The sequence below is a fragment of the Oncorhynchus clarkii genome, chromosome 12, assembly GCF_045791955.1.
Source record: "Oncorhynchus clarkii lewisi isolate Uvic-CL-2024 chromosome 12, UVic_Ocla_1.0, whole genome shotgun sequence".
Classification (NCBI taxonomy): Eukaryota; Metazoa; Chordata; class Actinopteri; order Salmoniformes; family Salmonidae; genus Oncorhynchus; species Oncorhynchus clarkii.
This window is the reverse complement of record NC_092158.1, coordinates 10,674,853-10,694,136: the sequence shown is the minus strand read 5'-3', so window position 1 is coordinate 10,694,136 and position 19,284 is coordinate 10,674,853. Positions and strand designations below refer to the sequence as shown.

Sequence of the window (19,284 nt, the reverse complement as noted above, 5' to 3'; positions counted from 1 at the left end):
TTGAGATAGAAGCTGTTTTTCAGTCTCTCAGTCCCTGCTTTAATGCACCTGTACTGACCTCGACTTCTGGATGATAGCGGGGTGAACAGGCAGTGGCTCGGGTAGTTGTTGTCCTTGATGATCTTTATGGCCTTCCTGTGACATCGGGTGGTGTAGGTGTCCTGGAGGGCAGGTAGTTTGCCCCCGGTGATGCGTTGTGCAGACTTCACTACCCTCTGGAGAGCCTTACGGTTGTGGGCGGAGCAGTTGCCGTACCAGGCGGTGATACAGCCCGACAGGATGCTCTCAATTGTGCATCTGTAGAAGTTTGTGAGTGCTTTTGGTGACAAGCCGAAAGCACTGTCACTCCATCTGATAAATAGCTACATGGACGGAGTTGACTTTTTCTTTCAGTCTCTATGCACACTAACAGGGCCCTACACACTGTCACTCCATCTGATCACACACACATAATACTCACATACATTTATACTGACTCTACACACGGACTCACATGCAAGCTCCTGCTACTCTGATTATCTTATATCCCGTTGCCTAGTCACCTTATCTACATATCTATCGCCATCACTCAAGTATTCCTGCACATGTAAATATAGTATTGGAACGGATTTAAATATTTCCTGCATATAGTATGCTTACTTACGGGTTATTTCATTCCTTATTTCTTGTTTTTTTTCTAGTAATATATTGTATTGATTATTGAATTGTTGGGTTTTGAATTTGCAAGAAAGGCATTTCACTGACATAACTTGAAATTTACTTCCACTCAGCCACAAGAGCATTAGTGAGGTCGAGCATTGATGTTGGGCGATTAGGCCTGGCTCGCAGTCTGTGTTCCAATTCATCCCTAATGTGGTCGATGGGGTTGAGGTCAGGGCTCTGTGCAGGCCAGTCAAGTTCTTCCACACTGATCTCGACAAACCATTTCTGTATGGACCTCGCTTTGTGCACAGGAGCATTGTCATGCTGAAACAGGAAAGGGCCTAACCCAAACTGTGGCCAAAAAGTTGGAAGCACAGAATGGTCTAGAATTTCATTGTATGTTGTAGCGTTAAGATTTCCCTTCACTGGAACTAAGGGGCCTAGCCCGAACCATGAAAAACAGCCCCAGTCCATTATTCCTCCGCCACCAAACTTTACAGTTGGCACTATGCATTGGGGCAAGTAGCTTCTCCTGGCATCTGCCAAACCCCGATTTGTCTGTCGGACTGCCAGATGGTGAAGCGTGATTCCAGAGAACGCGTTTCCACTGCTCCAGAGTTTAATGGCAATGAGCTTTACACCACTCCAACTGACGCTTGGCATTGCGCATGATCTTAGGCTTGTGTGCGGCTGCTCGGCCATGGAAACCCATTTCATGAAGCTCCCGACGAACACTTCTTGTGCTGACATTGCTGTTTGGAACTTGGTAGTGAGTGTTGGAACGGAGGACAGATAATTTTTACGTGCTACGCGCTTCAACTCTTGGCGGTCCTGTTCTGTGAGCTTGTGTGGCCTACCACTTAGCGGCTGAGCCGTTGTTGCTCCTAGATGTTTCCGCGTCACAATAACAGCACTTACAGTTGACCGGGGCAGCTCTAGCAGGGCAGATATTTGACCAACTGACTTGTTGGAAAGGTGGCATCCTATGAAAGTCACTGAGCTCTTCAGTAAGGCCATTCTACTGTCAATGTTAGTCTATGGAGATTGCATGGTTTGTGCTCGATTTTAGCAAACGGGTGTGACTGAAATAGCCGAATCCACTAATTTGAAGGGGTGTCCACATACGCTATATAAACTAAAAGTATCTCCGCAGGACATGGCGTCATATACCAATGACCCATAGTCCGTACCCATGCGAACTGTATGGCATGCCTAGATTAATATATTAATTTGATCAAATATGAACTAACATTTTATTTAGGACACAGTGCCATTCATTTGTTGAAATATGATCCTTGCGACATGGGGCTGTGCATTATCATGCTGAAACATGAGGTGATGGTGGCGGATGAATGGCACGACAATGGGCCTTAAGATCTCGTCACGGTATCTCTGTCACTTCAAATTGCCATTGATAAATTGCAAATTGTGTTCGTTGTCCGTAGCTTATGCCTGCCTATACCATAACCCCACCACCACGGGGCACTCTGTTCACATCAGCAAACCCCTCGCCCACATGATGCCATCTGCCCTGTACAGTTGAAACCGGGATTCATCCATGAAGAACACACTTCTCCAGCATGCTAGAGGCCATCAAAAGGTGAGCATTTGCCCACTGATGTCAGTTACAACATACTGTATATGAAAACACAAAATAAAAAAGGTTATTCAAGTATTAATTACCAAAATTATGAAGATTCCGGTAACTGTGTTAAATTACCGGTAGCTTTGCAACCCTACCTATACCTCACCACTGGCACACAGAGTTGTTCTCTCTCACATAAGGCCCAGCATAATGTCCCCTGATCTGTCAGAGGCTATTATTGCTGGACACCAGTCTACCGTGCCAGAGACACCAGTCTACCGTGCCAGAGACACCAGTCTACCGTGCCAGAGACACCAGTCTACTGTAGAGACACCAGTCTACCGTGCCTCCCTTAGACCAAACCTTGACCAGACTAAGCACTAAGCCATGCATTAAGCTAATGTCTTTAAAAAGGGATCCTGAACTTTAGCGACAGGACGATAGCGCAAACAAATCTGGGACCAGGCTAGTAGGTCAAATTTAACAACAATTAAGGCTACTTTTTTAATACCTGAAAACCAAAATGTAAACAATAGGATGGCATACAAGGAACAAAGACAAAAATGTTGGTTTGTTTTTTTGTTTATGTAAATTGCTTGAGAAGAAAAAAGAAAAAAAGCCAGATTGGCATGTTTCAGCCATTCAAGACGACACACATATTGGACATCCACTCTGGCTTTTCTTCAACACAGTTCAGAATTCATACAAAATTGCACATTTATTAAATCCACAGTTTTCCAAGCTATGTGAACGGGCATTCGGTGTTTTTGTTTTCTGAGAGTGGGAACTTATCAAAAAAATCAGTCGAAAGATCAGAATATCACCCAACGACTTGTCAAAATACTGTATAGAATATATTACATCATATTTGGAATCTTTTAACAAAATGTCCCACACGAGCATTCATTCACATACCCTATACATAATATCAGATCAAATTAAAACTAAGAAATTAAAAAAGAAACTTCTCAAACAAAATCTCATTTTCAAGTACAATAATTTACAATTTTGAAAAACAAAACCAAACCAAAATAACCAGGAAAATGAACAGTGTCTCATTTACATATTGGCATGATCTTGATGAGTGTTTCATCAAAAGAATTTCTTTGCTGCTGCTTCTTGTTGACTTCTGTAGAGGGAGAAGAAAGAGAAAGAGATGCGAGAGGGAGGAGAGAGTTGAAATTGAGAAGAGAGGGGAGAATTGAAATTGAGAAGAGAGGGGAGAGTTGAAATTGAGAAGAGAGGGGAGAGTTGAAATTGAGAAGAGAGGGGAGAGTTGAAATTGAGAAGAGAGAGTTGAAATTGAGAAGAGAGGGGAGAGTTGAAATTGAGAAGAGAGAGTTGAAATTGAGAGGAGAGAGAAAGAGATGAGTTATGACAAACATAATATTTTTTAAATGTATTAGTTATACTATTTATTTATTATTGCTCTTACTTGTACATAATGTAGCTGAAGAACAGGACTGATTGGATGACCACAAAGACCAGGAAGTGTGTGGTACCCAAACAGGAAGGCATTGGAGGGGGATCAGGGCAGTTCATCACCTGCTTTTCACTGGGGTTCTACATGCAGCATAAGACACAAAAATATACAGTAAAAATCTAGATTCCTCATGTCTTCGTTCTTTCCCGTCTTCTCAAAACACATTGGAGGAGAAGGTCTGAGGGAGAAAGACCGTGGATCTTCTCTTCCAATGGTGGTTGGCGAAGGAGGCGAAGTTCGAGGAATCAGGAAAAAAAGACTTGAGAAAGACGTGTGGATAACGCCTGAGATTTACAGTCAGATAAGTTATTGACAAACCCCAGTGCGCGTGATGAGGTGTTCGATGTTCTTCTTGACCACGTGTAGATGTTCCTTGATGTCGTTGAAGTGTTGCACCGTCTCATACGTTCCCATGCCAACTGCGTTGCCCTGATGCTGGCTGGCACCAATCTGCTTCAGAGACTCATAGAACGAGTTTCTGAGGAGAAAAAAAAGTCACTGTTGAACACAGCCCAAGCTGCAGTAGAAACATGTCAGATCCCTCTCACTGTTGAACACAGCCCAAGCTGCAGTAGAAACATGTCAGATCCCTCTCACTGTGGAACACAGCCCAAGCTGCAGTAGAAACATGTCAGATCCCTCTCACTGTGGAACACAGCCCAAGCTGCAGTAGAAACATGTCAGATCCCTCTCACTGTGGAACACAGCCCAAGCTGCAGTAGAAACATGTCAGATCCCTCTCACTGTTGAACACAGCCCAAGCTGCAGTAGAAACATGTCAGATCCCTCTCACTGTGGAACACAGCCCAAGCTGCAGTAGAAACATGTCAGATCCCTCTCACTGTTGAACACAGCCCAAGCTGCAGTAGAAACATGTCAGATCCCTCTCACTGTTGAACACAGCCCAAGCTGCAGTAGAAACATGTCAGATCCCTCTCACTGTTGAACACAGCCCAAGCTGCAGTAGAAACATGTCAGATCCCTCTCACTGTTGAACACAGCCCAAGCTGCAGTAGAAACATACATACGATAGGAAAAATTCAGACATTTTCTACATCAGCCCACCAGAAAGGTCAGCGAAGAAAAACCTCAGCCCATGGTAAACAACATCTGAAGTAGGCGACAACATTAAACCAGGAATGAATTCCAGCTAATACAGAATGAAGAAGATTAATAGAATAGGTCTTCCTATACCTAAATAATCTAAATAAGGTATGTGAACGTCTAGGTATTTGGAAGATGATTGATTTAAGGTTGAAGGAAATGTTTTCCCTATGATAGTGTGTCAAATCAAAAGTTTATTGATTGCGTACACAGATGTTAAATCGCTTCTAGCTCTAACAGTGCAGTAATGCCTAGCAATAAAAACAGCACACACAATCTAGATACAAAACAATCTGTTATATAGGATGAGCCATGACTACAATACAGCATATATGTCTAAAGTAGGTAAAACAGTATGTAAACAGTATTAAAGTGACCAGTGTTCCATGACTATGCACATAGGGCAGCAGTCTCTAAAGTTCAGGGTAGAGTACTGGGTAGTCGCCGGCTAGTAACAGTGACTGAGGTTCAGGGCAGGGTACCGGGTAGTAACAGTGACTGAGGTTCAGGGCAGGGTACCGGGTAGTAACAGTGACTGAAGTTCAGGGCAGGGTACCGGGTAGTAACAGTGACTGAGGTTCAGGGCAGGGTACTGGGTAGTAACAGTGACTGAGGTTCAGGGCAGGGTACCGGGTAGTAGTGACTGTTTAACAGTCTGATGGCTTGGAGATTGAAAAACAGCTTCGATCTCTCGGTCCCAGCTTTGATGCACCTGTACTGTCCTACTCCCTCTTGATGAAGTGAGGGTGTGAATGTGTGACTCAGACTGACAGACAGGTTTATCCATGTGGTAAAGCTATTGGACAGTTCTCTGGGAACAACATCCAGACCACTAATCCTGATTGAAAAGAAGGAGATGAGGCAGAGAAAGTGGGCCAGCACAGGTGATCACAACACACAGACTGATACACTACACACACACACACTGCGTCCTTTAAATGGTGCATACGTTATATTATATATTTTATGTTATACAAACCGTATCCTTTTTTTTTTTTAAATTGTCCAAAATCAAGTAAAAAAAAAAATATATATATATATATATATATATATATATATATATATATATATATATATACACATATATATACATATACATATATATACATATACACACACAACAAGTCAAAAGTTTGGACACACCTAAACATTCAAGGGTTTTTCTTTATTTTTTATTATTTTCTACACTGTAGGATAAAACTATGAAATAACACATGTGGAATCATGTAGTAAACAAAAAAAAGTGTTAAATCAAAATATATTATATATTTCAGATTCTTCAAAGTAGCCAAGCTAAGCCTTGACAGCTTTTCACACTCTTGGTATTCTCTCAACCAGATTCATGAGGTAGTCAGTCACCTGGAATGCATGTCAATAAACAGGTGTGCCTTGTTAAAAGTTCATTTGTGGAATTTCTTTCTTTCTTAATGCATTTGAACCAATCAGTTGTGTTGTGACAAGGTAGTGGTGGAATACAGAAGACAGCCCTGTTTTGTAAAAGACCAAGTGCATATTATGGCAAGAACAGTTCAAATATGCAAAGAGAAACGACATACATAACTTTAAGATATGAAGATCAGTCAATCTGGAAAATGTCAAGAACTTTGAACGTTTCTTGAAGTGCAGCAGCAAAAACCATCAAGGGCTATGATGAAACAGGCTCTCATGAGGACCGCCACAGGAATGGAAGACCCAGAGTTACCTCTGCTGCAGAGGATGAGTTCATTAGAGTTACCAGCCTCAGAAATTGCAGCCCAAATAAATGCTTCAGAGTTCAAGTAACAGATGCATCTCAACATCAATTATTCAGAGTAGACTGCATGAATCAGGCCTTCATGGTTGAATTGCTGCAACAACAAAAAACAATATAGGACACCAATAAGAAGAAGAGACTTGCTTGGGCCAAGAAACACAAGCAATGAACATTAGACAGGTAGAAATCTGTCCTTAAATCTGATGAGAGATTTTTGGTTCGAACCGCTGTCTTTGTGAGATGCAGAGTAGGTGAACGGATGATCTCCGCATTTTTGGTTCCAACTGTGAAACATGGAGAAGGTGTGATGGTGCGTCGCTGGTGACACTGTCAGTGATTTATTTAGAATTCAAGGCACACTTAACCAGCATGGTTACCACAGCAATACGCCATCCCATCTAGTTTGAGCTTAGTGCGACTATCAATTTTTTTTCAACAGGACAATGACCCAACACGCCTCCAGGCTGTGTAAGGGCTATTTGACCGAGGAGTGATGGAGTGCCGCATCAGATGACCTGGCCTCCACAATCACCCAACCTCAACCCAATTGAGATGGTTGGGATGAATGAGTTGGACCGCAGAGTGAAGGAAAAGCAGCCAACAAGTGCTCAGCATATGTGGGAACTCCGTCAAGACTGTTTGAAAAAGCATTCCAGGTGAAGCTGGTTGAGAGGATGCCAAGAGTGTGCAAAGCTGTCATCAAGGGTGGCTACTTTTTTTGGATACTACATGATTCCATATGTTTTATTTCATATATGATGTATTTTCTACTATTCTACAATGTAGAAAAAAGTTTAAATAAAAATGAGTAGGTGTGTCCAAATGTTTGACTGGTACTGTGTGATATATCCCTCTAGCGCTCTCTCTCATATATACATATACACACACGCACATATATATATACACACATACATCCATATCTATGTATCTCTCTATCTACAGTTGAAGTCGGATGTTTACATACACTTCGGTTGGAGTCATTAAAACTCATTTTTTAACCACTCCACACATTTTGTTTTGGCAAGTCGGTTAGGACATCTACTTTGTGCATGACACAAGTAATTCTTCCAACAACTGTTTACAGACAGATTATTTCACTTATAAGTCACTGTATCACAATTCCAGTGGGTCAGAAGTTTACATACACTAAGTTGACTGTGCCTCTAAACAGCTTGGAAAATTCCAGAAAATGATGTCATGGCTTTAGAAACTTCTGATATGCTAATTGACATAATTGGAGTTAATTGGAGGTGTACCTGTGGATGTATTTTAGATTGTAGACATCCACAAGTCTGGTTCATCCTTGGGAGCAATTTCCAAACACCTGAAGGTACCACATTCATCTGTACAAACAATAGTACGCAAGTATAAACACCATGGGACCACGCAGCCGTCATACCACTCAGGAAGGAGACACGTTCTGTCTCCTAGAGATGAATGTACTTTGGTGCGAAAAGAGCAAATCAATCCCAGAACAACAGCAAAGGACCCTGTGAAGATGTTGGAGGAAACAGGTACAAAAGTATCTATATCCACAGTAAAACAAGTCCTATATCGACATAACCTAAAAGGCCGCTCAGCAAGGAAGAAGCCACTGCTCCAAAACTGCCATAAAAAAGCCAGACTACGGTTTGCAACTGCACATGGGGACAAAGATCATACTTTTTGGAGAAATGTCCTCTGGTCTGATGAAACAAAAATAAAACTGTTTGGCCATAATGACCATCGTTATGTTTGGAGGAAAAAGGGGGAAGCTTGCAAGCTGAAGAACACCATCCCAACGGGGGTGACAGCATCATGTTGTGGGGGTGCTGCAGGAGGGACTGAAAAGCTGAAATAAATAATTCTCTCTACTATTATTCTGACATTTCACATTCTTAAAATAAAGTGGTGATCCTAACTGACCTAGGACAGTGAATGTTTACTAGGATTAAATGTCAGGAATTGTGAAAAACTGAGTTTAAATGTATTTGGCTGGTGTATGGTGTATGTAAACTTCTGACTTCAACTGTATGTACCTGTGTGTGTGTGTGTATATATATATATTCAGTATCTATGTATATACATCCATACAACCATGGATGTAAATATTTGAATATCTATATCCAGTATCTATTTCTATATCCAGTATCTATTTCTATATCCAGTATCTATTTCTATATCCAGTATCTATAAATATCCAGTATCTATAATCTATCTATTTTGTACCACAACGGGCAGTTTAATGAGTTTACAATATTCCTGGACGGGGCCGGATTAAGAAATCATACGGGCTTTGTTTAAAAAATATATAATTGTTAACAGTAGTGTTGAGCGATTAACCAAAATGTCTGTTATTTGTCAGTTTTTTAACAACTAATTGACCTATATCGGTTAAATGATTTGAATTCCATTTCGTTCTGTTTTTTTTCTTCCTGTGAGCTCAACGAGCACATTACCACAGTTTCTCTAGAGATCAGATCCAGCCTGAACTGTGTAATGTAGTAGGGAGTTGTTTAAACACCACTTTAAATGTGTACATGACACCGCAACAAAATTTCCCCAAGGGGACAATAAAGTCAGTAAAGTAGTTGTAGTTTCCAACAGGCAAATATTCTACAAGTGTAGCGCATAAAACGTGGTAATTAACTATAATCCATTGCGCATCTACGTGTCCAGTCAGAGTTTTACCACTGCCACAGAAGAGGCAGAAGAATCCAATCGTGAGGGGATAGAGAGAGCAGCTGTTGCTTCGCAAGGTCTCTCTACCTGAAAATACATGATCAGGTATTCCCAAACTTGGGGGGTACGCGCAATGCTGTCGGGGGTACACCTGCACATGTCAAAGACACAAGTTGTTCTGCTTCCACGAGCACATCCATTGCTAGCATCAGTAATTCTACATGTTGTTGTTAGCCCAGCTAGCATGGATACTGACAGTTGTGAATCTGATGCAGCCGAAGAGCTACTGCCCCCCTGACCCTGGAAAGCACCGAACAACAGACAGGGACGTTGGACCATCGAAGAGGAGCAAATATGATGAGAAACACATTGATTTAGGGTTCACTTATATTGGGAATAGCACCTTTCCTCAGCCACAGTGTGTTATATGTGCAAAAATACTTATTTTCCACCATAATTTGTAAATAAATTCATAAAAAATCCTACAATGTGATTTTTAGGATTTTTTTCTCTCATTTTGTCTGTCAAAGTTGAAGTGTACCTATGATGAAAATTACAGGCTAAAACTTGCACAATTGGTGGCTGACTAAATACTTTTTTGCCCCGCTGTATGTATATATACAGTTTATATATACAGGTCTGTTGTTTGGCGCTTTTCCAGGTAAGGGGGCAGTAGCTCTTCGGCTGCATCAGACTCACAACTGTCAGTATCTATGCTATCTATCTATCTATATGTGTGTGTATGTATATATATATATATATATATATATATATATATATAGGAAAAATAAAATAAAAAAATAGAAAATGTGTGTATGTGTATGTATGTGTATATGTGTGTAGATATATATCTATCTATCTATATATCTATATATATATATATATATATATCTATATTATTATATCTATATATATCTATATCTATATCTATATCTATATATATCTATATCTATATATATATATATATATCTATATCTACACACATATATACACATACATACACACACACATTTTCTATTTATTTTTGCTGCTTCTTGGGCCCACACGGACCTGGCGAATTCAACCCCTGGAAGCCCCTGCATTAATCCAGCCCTGCTCCTGGACAGAGAGTGAGAGGGTGACAGGAAAGCTGGTAGGAGAGCGAGAGAATGACGGAATGGTCTGGATTCTAACCCACGCCAACACAGGCATAGGTGCTCTGAAGGCATTGGCACAAATCGGTAGAACACCCAAGGCAACCCAGAAACAATTTGAATGATAGTGCGAGTTTCCTACAGTTTGGGGTTTTGTTTCCTACAGTTTGGGGTTTTGTTTCCTACAGATTGGGGTTTTGTTTCCTACAGATTGGGGTTTTGTTTCCTACAGATTGGGGTTTTGTTTCCTACAGATTGGGGTTTTGTTTCCTACAGATTGGGGTTTTGTTTCCTACAGATTGGGGTTTTGTTTCCTACAGATTGGGGTTTTGTTTCCTACAGATTGGGGTTTTGTTTCCTACAGATTGGGGTTTTGTTTCCTACAGATTGGGGTTTTGTTTCCTACAGATTGGGGTTTTGTTTCCTACAGATTGGGGCTTTGTTTCCTACAGATTATGGTTTTGTTTCCTACAGATTGGGGTTTTGTTTCCTACAGATTGGGGTTTTGTTTCCTACATATTGGGGTTTTGTTTCCTACAGTTTGGGGTTTTGTTTCCTACAGATTGGGGTTTTGTTTCCTACAGATTGGGGTTTTGTTTCCTACAGATTGGGGTTTTGTTTCCTACAGATTGGGGTTTTGTTTCCTACAGATTGGGGTTTTGTTTCCTACAGATTGGGGTTTTGTTTCCTACAGATTGGGGTTTTGTTTCCTACAGATTGGGGTTTTGTTTCCTACAGATTGGGGTTTTGTTTCCTACAGATTGGGGTTTTGTTTCCTACAGATTGGGGTTTTGTTTCCTACAGATTGGGGTTTTGTTTCCTACAGTTTGGGGTTTTGTTTCCTACAGTTTGGGTTTTGTTAAGTCCAGCCAAAATTCCACTCCAGAGCTAAGAAAAGACAACAAACATACTGTAATGAACAATATATAATCTTAATGTCACAGTGAACGGTCCAAAGTCAATCTCTAAATCCTCTTTAGGATCTTCCCAAAAGGCCATTTATCCTTAACATCAGAAACAAAATCTACCATTAACAAAAAAAAGGGCATGATTGCTGAATTAATCCCATGTTCTTAACCCAGATGCACAGTATCTTAATAAAAACAACTTAGTGAAATATTATAGATCATATTCAATTTACCAAGGTTTAAAACAGAAAAAAAATGTATTCACACTATTTATAAATAATACCAAAAGTATTGACCTTAGCGGAGGGCAAATTTCGGATTGGGAATCTATCAAATTTGTTGTGATGGTGGCCAAGCCGTGTAAACCACAGCCTCCAGCACACGTCTATGGTGTCGGCATGGGTCTGATTCCTGCCTACTGCCCTTTGACAAAGTTCTCTTTCCCCACTGTCATCATCTCTGCTCAATAAAAGTCAGGAAAAAAAATTGAATAAAAAACATCTACACAGTGCATTTGGAAAGTATTCATACCCCTCGACTTTTTCCACTTTGTTACGTTACAGCCCTATTCTAAAATTGATTTATTCACCTTCCAACAGGACAACGACACTAAGCACACAGCCAAGACAATGCAGGAGTGGCTTCGGGACAAGTCTCTGAATGTCCTTGAGTGGCCCAGCCAGAGCCCGGACTTGAACCCAATCAAACATCTCTGGAGAGACCTGAAAAATAGCGACACTCCCCATCCAACCTGACAGAGTTTGAGAGGATCTGCAGAGAAGAATGGGAGAAACTCCCCAAATACAGGTGTGGCAAGCTTGTAGCATCACACCCAAGAAGACTTGAGGCTGTAATCACTACCAAAAGGTGCTTCAACAAAGTACTGAGTAAAAGGTCTGAATATTTATGTAAATGTAATATTTAAAGTTTTCCATTTGTAAGATATCTGCAAAAAAATAAAATGTTTCTTAACTGTTTTTGCTTTGTCATTATGGGGTATTGTATTTGAATAACGCTGTAACATAATAAAATTAGGATAAAGTCAAGGGGTCCTGAAGCATTCTGAATGCACTGTACATGGGTTGTGATGGACGTCAGTTTACAACACTCCTTTCTCTGAAATGATTTACTGGTTAAGGGGTTAACCTTAACGAGTATAACACATGATATTGTCTATTGAAACCATAATATATATTTTTTTTAATTACATTGTGGCTTCTGTTTAAAATGTGCTAATCAAAAGTGCCCATGTTAAGGAAAATGTGCAAAATACAGAAGTTATAGTGACGTGTATCAAAAGAGCAGAATTAGAGTCAGTTGACATTTTAATAAAGTGAACAAGATCACGTTTCTGATTAAATTACATTTTCTTATAATGTATTATTACTAACAGGAGGGGTCCGTCTTTTCCCATTAATATCGTCTTAAGATTTAAGATGATTACACGCTAAAAACACTTGACAAATAAAAGCAATTGGAAGGTTGTTAGTATATAGGTCTAGGGGGGGAACGGCGACATCAAGAAAGCAATCAGAAGGATCCCATGTTTTGTATCTGTGTTTGAAGGATGTATTTAAAGACTGAGGTCAAATCCTCCAAGGACAAATGGTGCCCGAGATGCATCCTTTTCTTTCAGCAAGCCCAGGGCCACATGGCACAGAGCACACAGCTGAGGGACGGTCAGACAGTAGAAGACATTTGTATAAACAAAATCCAATTTGTTTCTCAAAATTAAGAAGCAGGCAAATCTCCCTCGAGAAAGTAAGTGAACATTTATTAAAACTGAGTCTAATCTTTATCTTGTCCAAGTGACCCATTTATGAGAAAGCCCTTCTCAGATCAGAGAACATAATTTACCAGAGACTAACAGTAAGACGAGGTCAATCACATAATCATAATTCACATCTCTATAGACGGGGTCAAGACCTTAACGAGGGCATAATAATCTACTAGATTATAATCCCATACAGACCAATCACGTTACTGCATTAGAGTCAGATGTACAGTATGTCAGTACAGTGTTTGTATAGTCTTAATGTTGTGCCGGTCGGCTCGACTATAGTATGCATTCTTTGATGTTCAATGTTAACTTCAAAATCTCCCTACCATCAAATCTAAGCCAATGTCAATAAAAATGTGCAAATTAATTTGGGAAGTGCACAACACACTCCCTCTCGTCATGGTCCGTGTAGCCATTCCAAAGAATCAGTATATCAGATTTTTGATGGGTCGTTAGCACTAGGGTCATCAGACAATTATTTTGCCAAAACCTAGCTCAAATTCTAGACGTCAGATTAAAACAAATCTACAGCGTCCATAAGGTGACCAATAGACTCAGATCCATTTGGACTGATTAAGTTTGTAGGTGCAACAGTTTTTTTTTAAAATCCAAATTTACCACTCTCACAAATCTGCCCAATGAAAACCAAACGATGTGCTACTTTTTGGTAGCATTTCTGACAATGCTAACATCTTTTGAGTTGAATCTCGGCGTTCTAAAACAGTCGAGCAACTCGGGTTGCTGCACAACAGTAGCAGCTTCCTAGTAGAAGGCTAGCAGCTGTAGCTAGCACCAGTTGGATGAGAAGCAAAAGGAAGGTAGCTAGCTAGCTCTGTATATTTTGCTACGGAAGGTTTTTCCTATGGCTGAAGACAGTCATCTGGGTAAAACGCTGACCTGGACACTTGCGTGTAAATCGGAGCACAGATATGCTAGCGGACCTCTTTGGCTGCTATTATAGCCTGTTAGATGCACAATACTGTGGGAACTTTGGGAAAACTGCCACGCTGCTAATTAATATATAATACATGCACACACCAGACAGACACATTGCTGTTGGAAGAGCCAGAGTATATTCTATCCCTTACCATATGTATTAATTCAGTACGCACCCTCCCTCCTCTGTCAATTACATTTTCTTCACATCATTATCATCTAAATTTGCGCTGACTGATCAACACAGTGTCAAGTTACTTTTCAATGTGTTCCTGAAAACCTGAAGTCGCCATCCACAAGTAAAGAAGAAGAGGTGTGTGTTGCACACAAAGCATCAGCATCATAATCATATTTTCTTGTGCGACCTGTGACCAGTCAAAAGACACCATGCTTTGCTAACTTGGTTAGCTATGTGATAAAATGAAACTGTTTACAACTTTTTGACTTTTTATCTGAGAAATAAAGTTATCTGTACTGAGTGAATGCCGTTCTGCATATGACTGTTGTACTGCGCCGTTACTAGTCTGCTTGTGGTCCGCTTGTTAGCTTGCATGATTCTTGCCATTCTCCTTCGACCTCTCATCAACAAGCAGTTTTTTTCTCACATAGAACTGCCGCTGACTGGATGTTTTTTTTGTTTGGTCACACCATTCTCGGTAAACCCTAGACACTGTCGTGCGTGTAAAGCTCCGGAGGGTGGACATTTCTGATACACTGGATCTGGCGTGCCTGGTAACCTACGATCACACCACGCTCAAAGTCTCTGACGTCACTCGTTTTGCCCATTCTGACATTCAATAGAAAAGTAACGGAATGCCTCACGGTCTGTAGAAGCGATCAATTTTCATGAACGGGGTGGTGTACCTAATAAACTGGCCACATTTGACTTTAGTGCCTTATTGCAAACAGGATACATGTTTTGGAACATTTGTATTCTGTACAGGCTTCCTTTTCACTGTCAATTAGTTTAGTATTGTGGAGTAACTACAACGTTGTTGATCCATCCTCAGTTGTCATATCATAACCATTCAACTCTTAACTGTTTTAAAGTCCCCATTGGCCTCATGGTAAAATCCCTTAGTGGTTTCCTTCCTCTCTGGCAACTGAATTAGGAAGGATGCCTGTATCTTTGTAGTGACTGAGAGTATTGATACACCATCCAAAGTGTAATTAATAACTTCATGCTCAAAGTCTGTTTGGAAAAAAAATGGGAAACAGTGTTTCAAACCTCTTTGGGCTAGGGGGCAGTATTTTGACTTCTGGATGACAAGCGTGCCCAAAGTAAACTGCCTGTTACTCAGGCCCAGAAGCTAGGATATGCATACAATTGGTAGATTTGGATAGAAAACATTCTGAAGTTTCTAAAATTGTTAAAATAATGTCAGAGTATAACAGAACTGATATGGCGGGCAAAAACCCGAGGACAAACCATCCAGAAAAAAAAAAAATCAGCCCACCACTGATTCCAATGGCTGACATTTTTTAAATGAAGGGAAAACCTCCTAGATTGCTGTTCCTAGGGTTCCCACTAGATGTTAAAAGGCTTTAGAAAGAGTTTGAAAGAGTTTTTAGAAAAACTACTAATTCTAGCTCATTTTTCCAAGTGGCTCACATTTGGCTGTAGTGTTTTCACGTGCGTGGATGAGAGTGGGTACTTTGTTGTTTATCTCCGGTAAAGACAATAACGATTCTCCGTCTTAAATTTTATCGTTTATTTACGTATTAGGGTAGCTGAGGTTTGATTTTAAACGTTGTTTGACTTGTTTGGAGAGGTTTATTGGTAACGTTTGGGATTCATTTTGTATGCATTTTGAAGGAGGGAAACCGGTGGATTATTGAATGAAGCGCGCCAGCTAAACTGAGTTTTTGGGGATATAAAGAAGGACTTTATCGAACAAAAGGACCATTTGTGATGTAGCTGGGACCATTTAGAGTGCCAACAGAAGAAGATCTTCAAAAGGTAAGGCATTTATTTTATCGCTATTTCTGACTTTCGTGTCGCACCTGCCTGGTTGGAAAATATTTGTAATGCTTTTGTGTGCTGGGCGCTGTCCTCAGAAAATCGCATGGTGTGCTTTCACTGTAAAGCCTTTTTGAAATCTGACACAGTGGCTGGATTAACAAGAGGTTAAGCTTTGTATGACACTTGTATTTTCATGAATGTTAAATATGACCATTTCTGTAATTTGAATTTCACGCTCTGCAATTTTTTTTTATATTTAAAAAAAAAAAAATAATAATATTTTACCCCTTTTTCTCCCCAATTTCGTGGTATCCAATTGTTGTAGTAGCTACTATCTTGTCTCATCGCTACAACTCCCGTACGAGCTCGGGAGAGACGAAGGTTGAAAGTCATGCGTCCTCCGATACACAACCCAACCAAGCCGCACTGCTTCTTAACACAGCACGCATCCAACCCGGAAGCCAGCCGCACCAATGCGCCGGAGGAAACACCGTGCACCTGGCCACCTTGGTTAGCGCACACTGCGCCCAGCCCGCCACAGGAGTCGCTGGTGCGCGATGAGACAAGGACACCCCTACCGACCAAGCCCTCCCTAACCCGGGCGACGCTAGGCCAATTGTGCATCGCCCCACGGACCTCCCGGTCGCGGCCGGTTACGACAGAGCCTGGGCGCGAACCCAGGAACTCTGATGGCACAGCTGGCGCTGCAGTAAAGCGCCCTTAACCACTGCGCCACCCGGGAGGCCCACGCTCTGCAATTTCACAGGGTATTGTCGAGGTGGGTCGCTAGTGCCACGTCTAGCCCAAATAGGTTTTAAACCCTTTACAATGAAGATCTGTGAAGTTATTTTAATTTTTACAAATTATCTTTGAAAGACAGGGTCTCACCAGGGTGATGGTTGGTTTCTTTTTTTGCTGAGTTATATATAAATAAACACACACACACACACAAATAGGTCCCACTTCTTTGTGAGGCATTGGAAACCCTCCCTGGTCTTTGTGGTTGAATCTGTGTTTAAAATTCACTGTCCGACCTTACAGATAATTGTATGTGTGGGGTACAGAGATGAGGCAGTCATTAAAAAATAATGTTCAACACTTACTGCACACAGAGTGAGTCTGTGATTCTTATGTGTCTTGTTACTACTGAACTTATTTAGGTTTGCCATAACAAAAGGGGTTGAATATTTAAGGCTTTTCATTTTTTAATTCATTTGTTAAAATGTCTAAAGCCATAATTCCACTTTGACATTATGGGGTATTGTGTGTAGTAGGCCAGTGACACAAAATTCAGGCTTTAACTAGGGTTGTTACGTGACCATATTACCGACACACCGGTGGTCACAAGTCATTACAGCAGTCAAATTCCACGTGACCGTTTAGTCACAGTAATTAGGCTTCTCCAAGCTCAGATGCTGCTGACGGTCATTAGTAGTCTACCAAACTTACTGCCTGGTACTCAGCACTCTATTGTCCCTCTAATCACACGGACATCAATGCAAACGTAATCAGAACTCTAATCAAACACTTCATGAGATCCCATGAGCTCATGTTGCTCAACATTTCTATAGGCTAAAAAGAGGATCCCATCAGCTTTCTGTAGGCTCGGCCGACTATTTCTATTTCTCTACTTTCCTAATGTTAAGCACATTGCTTCTCTTTGCAACAGGAGTATAGCCTACCTGGCGGGCATGAAAATGAACCGTGGGAAAAGCGTCCTTCATCCGCTATTTAAGTGCAGAGATGACATGTATTTTTTCCCGAGACAGGCGCCTGATAAATGGTCCATTCTAAATCCAAACTAATTTGACAGATATATTATTTAGTATATGTAAAAGAGTAATAGTTCATCAACATTTTAAGCCAAAAGTTCTGATTGGTTGTGTCAGCCTCATTGCTTTTATAAAAATAGGTTTTTCGAATGCTAGTGGTTGGGATTTGGGATCTATCACATCCCACAACTGTCCCAGACTACGTAATATTTTCCTCGCGCAGAATAGGTCACCTTTTGTACTGTGGGGGAAAGTAGACTGCCATAGGCTAGTGCTTTTGCTCGTGTAGCCTGCGCATTAAACAAAGCAGAGCTCATGACTTCTTTCAAATCACAAGTCGCATCACGCAGCCTTAGAATGTATAAAAAAAAAATCTAAACATATATCCCAACATTTGTATCACAACTCAAGTTGCATAAATAACTCTAAAGGAAGTAAACAGGAGGATTTCTTTAGTTAACCGCTAACACAATAGCATGTGCGCACTCTCTCAATTTGGAGAAAATATCCTTTCTATTTTATTCAGCTATGTTCATTTGTATTCTTCATTTATACTACTAAAATTTAAATAATGCCACGGATTTCTAAGCAAAGCTTGTCTGCTAAATGAACTAGTGTAGCCCACAGCCATATGGCATAGCCAGATCAGGCTCCTAACATGAGGACAACTCAGCGTACACCATTCTGTTCTTCTGAAATATATGAAGAAAATGTCATCTGTTTCTTTAGACGTCTAAAAATATACAAAATGTAGATGTTTCTAAGGCTGTGTGGAAGCCAGGAGATGCTAAATGTGTTAATGTTAATCAACCGTCAATTGCGGTGAGACCGGCAGTTAATTGCTTGACATTCACCAGCTGACAATATGTTCTATATGACTGAGAAAGCCCTGTAACACAATATGTTCTATATGACTGAGAAAGCCCTGTAACACAACATGTTCTACACGACTGACAAAGCCCTGTAACACAATATGTTCTATATGACTGACAAAGCCCTGTAACACAATATGTTCTATATGACTGAGAAAGCCCTGTAACACAACATGTTCTATATGACTGACAAAGCCCTGTAACACAACATGTTCTATATGACTGACAAAGCCCTGTAACACAATATGTTCTATATGACTGACAAAGCCCTGTAACACAACATGTTCTATATGATTGAGAAAGCCCTGTAACACAATATGTTCTATATGACTGACAAAGCCCTGTAACACAACATGTTCTATATGATTGAGAAAGCCCTGTAACACAACATGTTCTATATGACTGACAAAGCCCTGTAACACAACATGTTCTATATGATTGAGAAAGCCCTGTAACACAATAAATTGTGGAAAAGTAAAGAGGTGTGAATACTTTGAAGGGTTTGTATATACTTTAACCGCATAATTCTACAGTTACGGAAAACTAGTAAAATAATAATAAATGAACACTAGTTAGCCTTAGTGATGACATTCATCAATATTGATATTGATCATGTCAAATTATCATCTTGGTAAGACTATGTGGATAGTCTGAGCTCAATTTTGAGTTTCATAGCAAAGGATCTGAATACT

The 19,284-nt window shown here is 40.4% G+C and overlaps 1 protein-coding gene across 1 annotated transcript in view; it reads right to left on the bottom strand.

Moving 5' to 3' along the window:
• Nucleotides 1–2,793: 2,793 nt before the first annotated feature.
• The window catches only part of LOC139422696 (lectin, mannose-binding, 1), a 28,452-nt gene continuing 11,961 nt past the window's right edge, over nucleotides 2,794–19,284 (bottom strand). The window contains exons 11-13 of the mRNA XM_071173919.1: nucleotides 4,029–4,188; nucleotides 3,663–3,790; nucleotides 2,794–3,356 (exon numbers count right to left, since the gene is read on the bottom strand). Of these exons, the coding sequence (XP_071030020.1) occupies nucleotides 3,320–3,356; nucleotides 3,663–3,790; nucleotides 4,029–4,188 (325 nt within the window). The 3' untranslated portion in view covers nucleotides 2,794–3,319. The remainder of the gene's footprint in view (nucleotides 3,357–3,662; nucleotides 3,791–4,028; nucleotides 4,189–19,284) is intronic.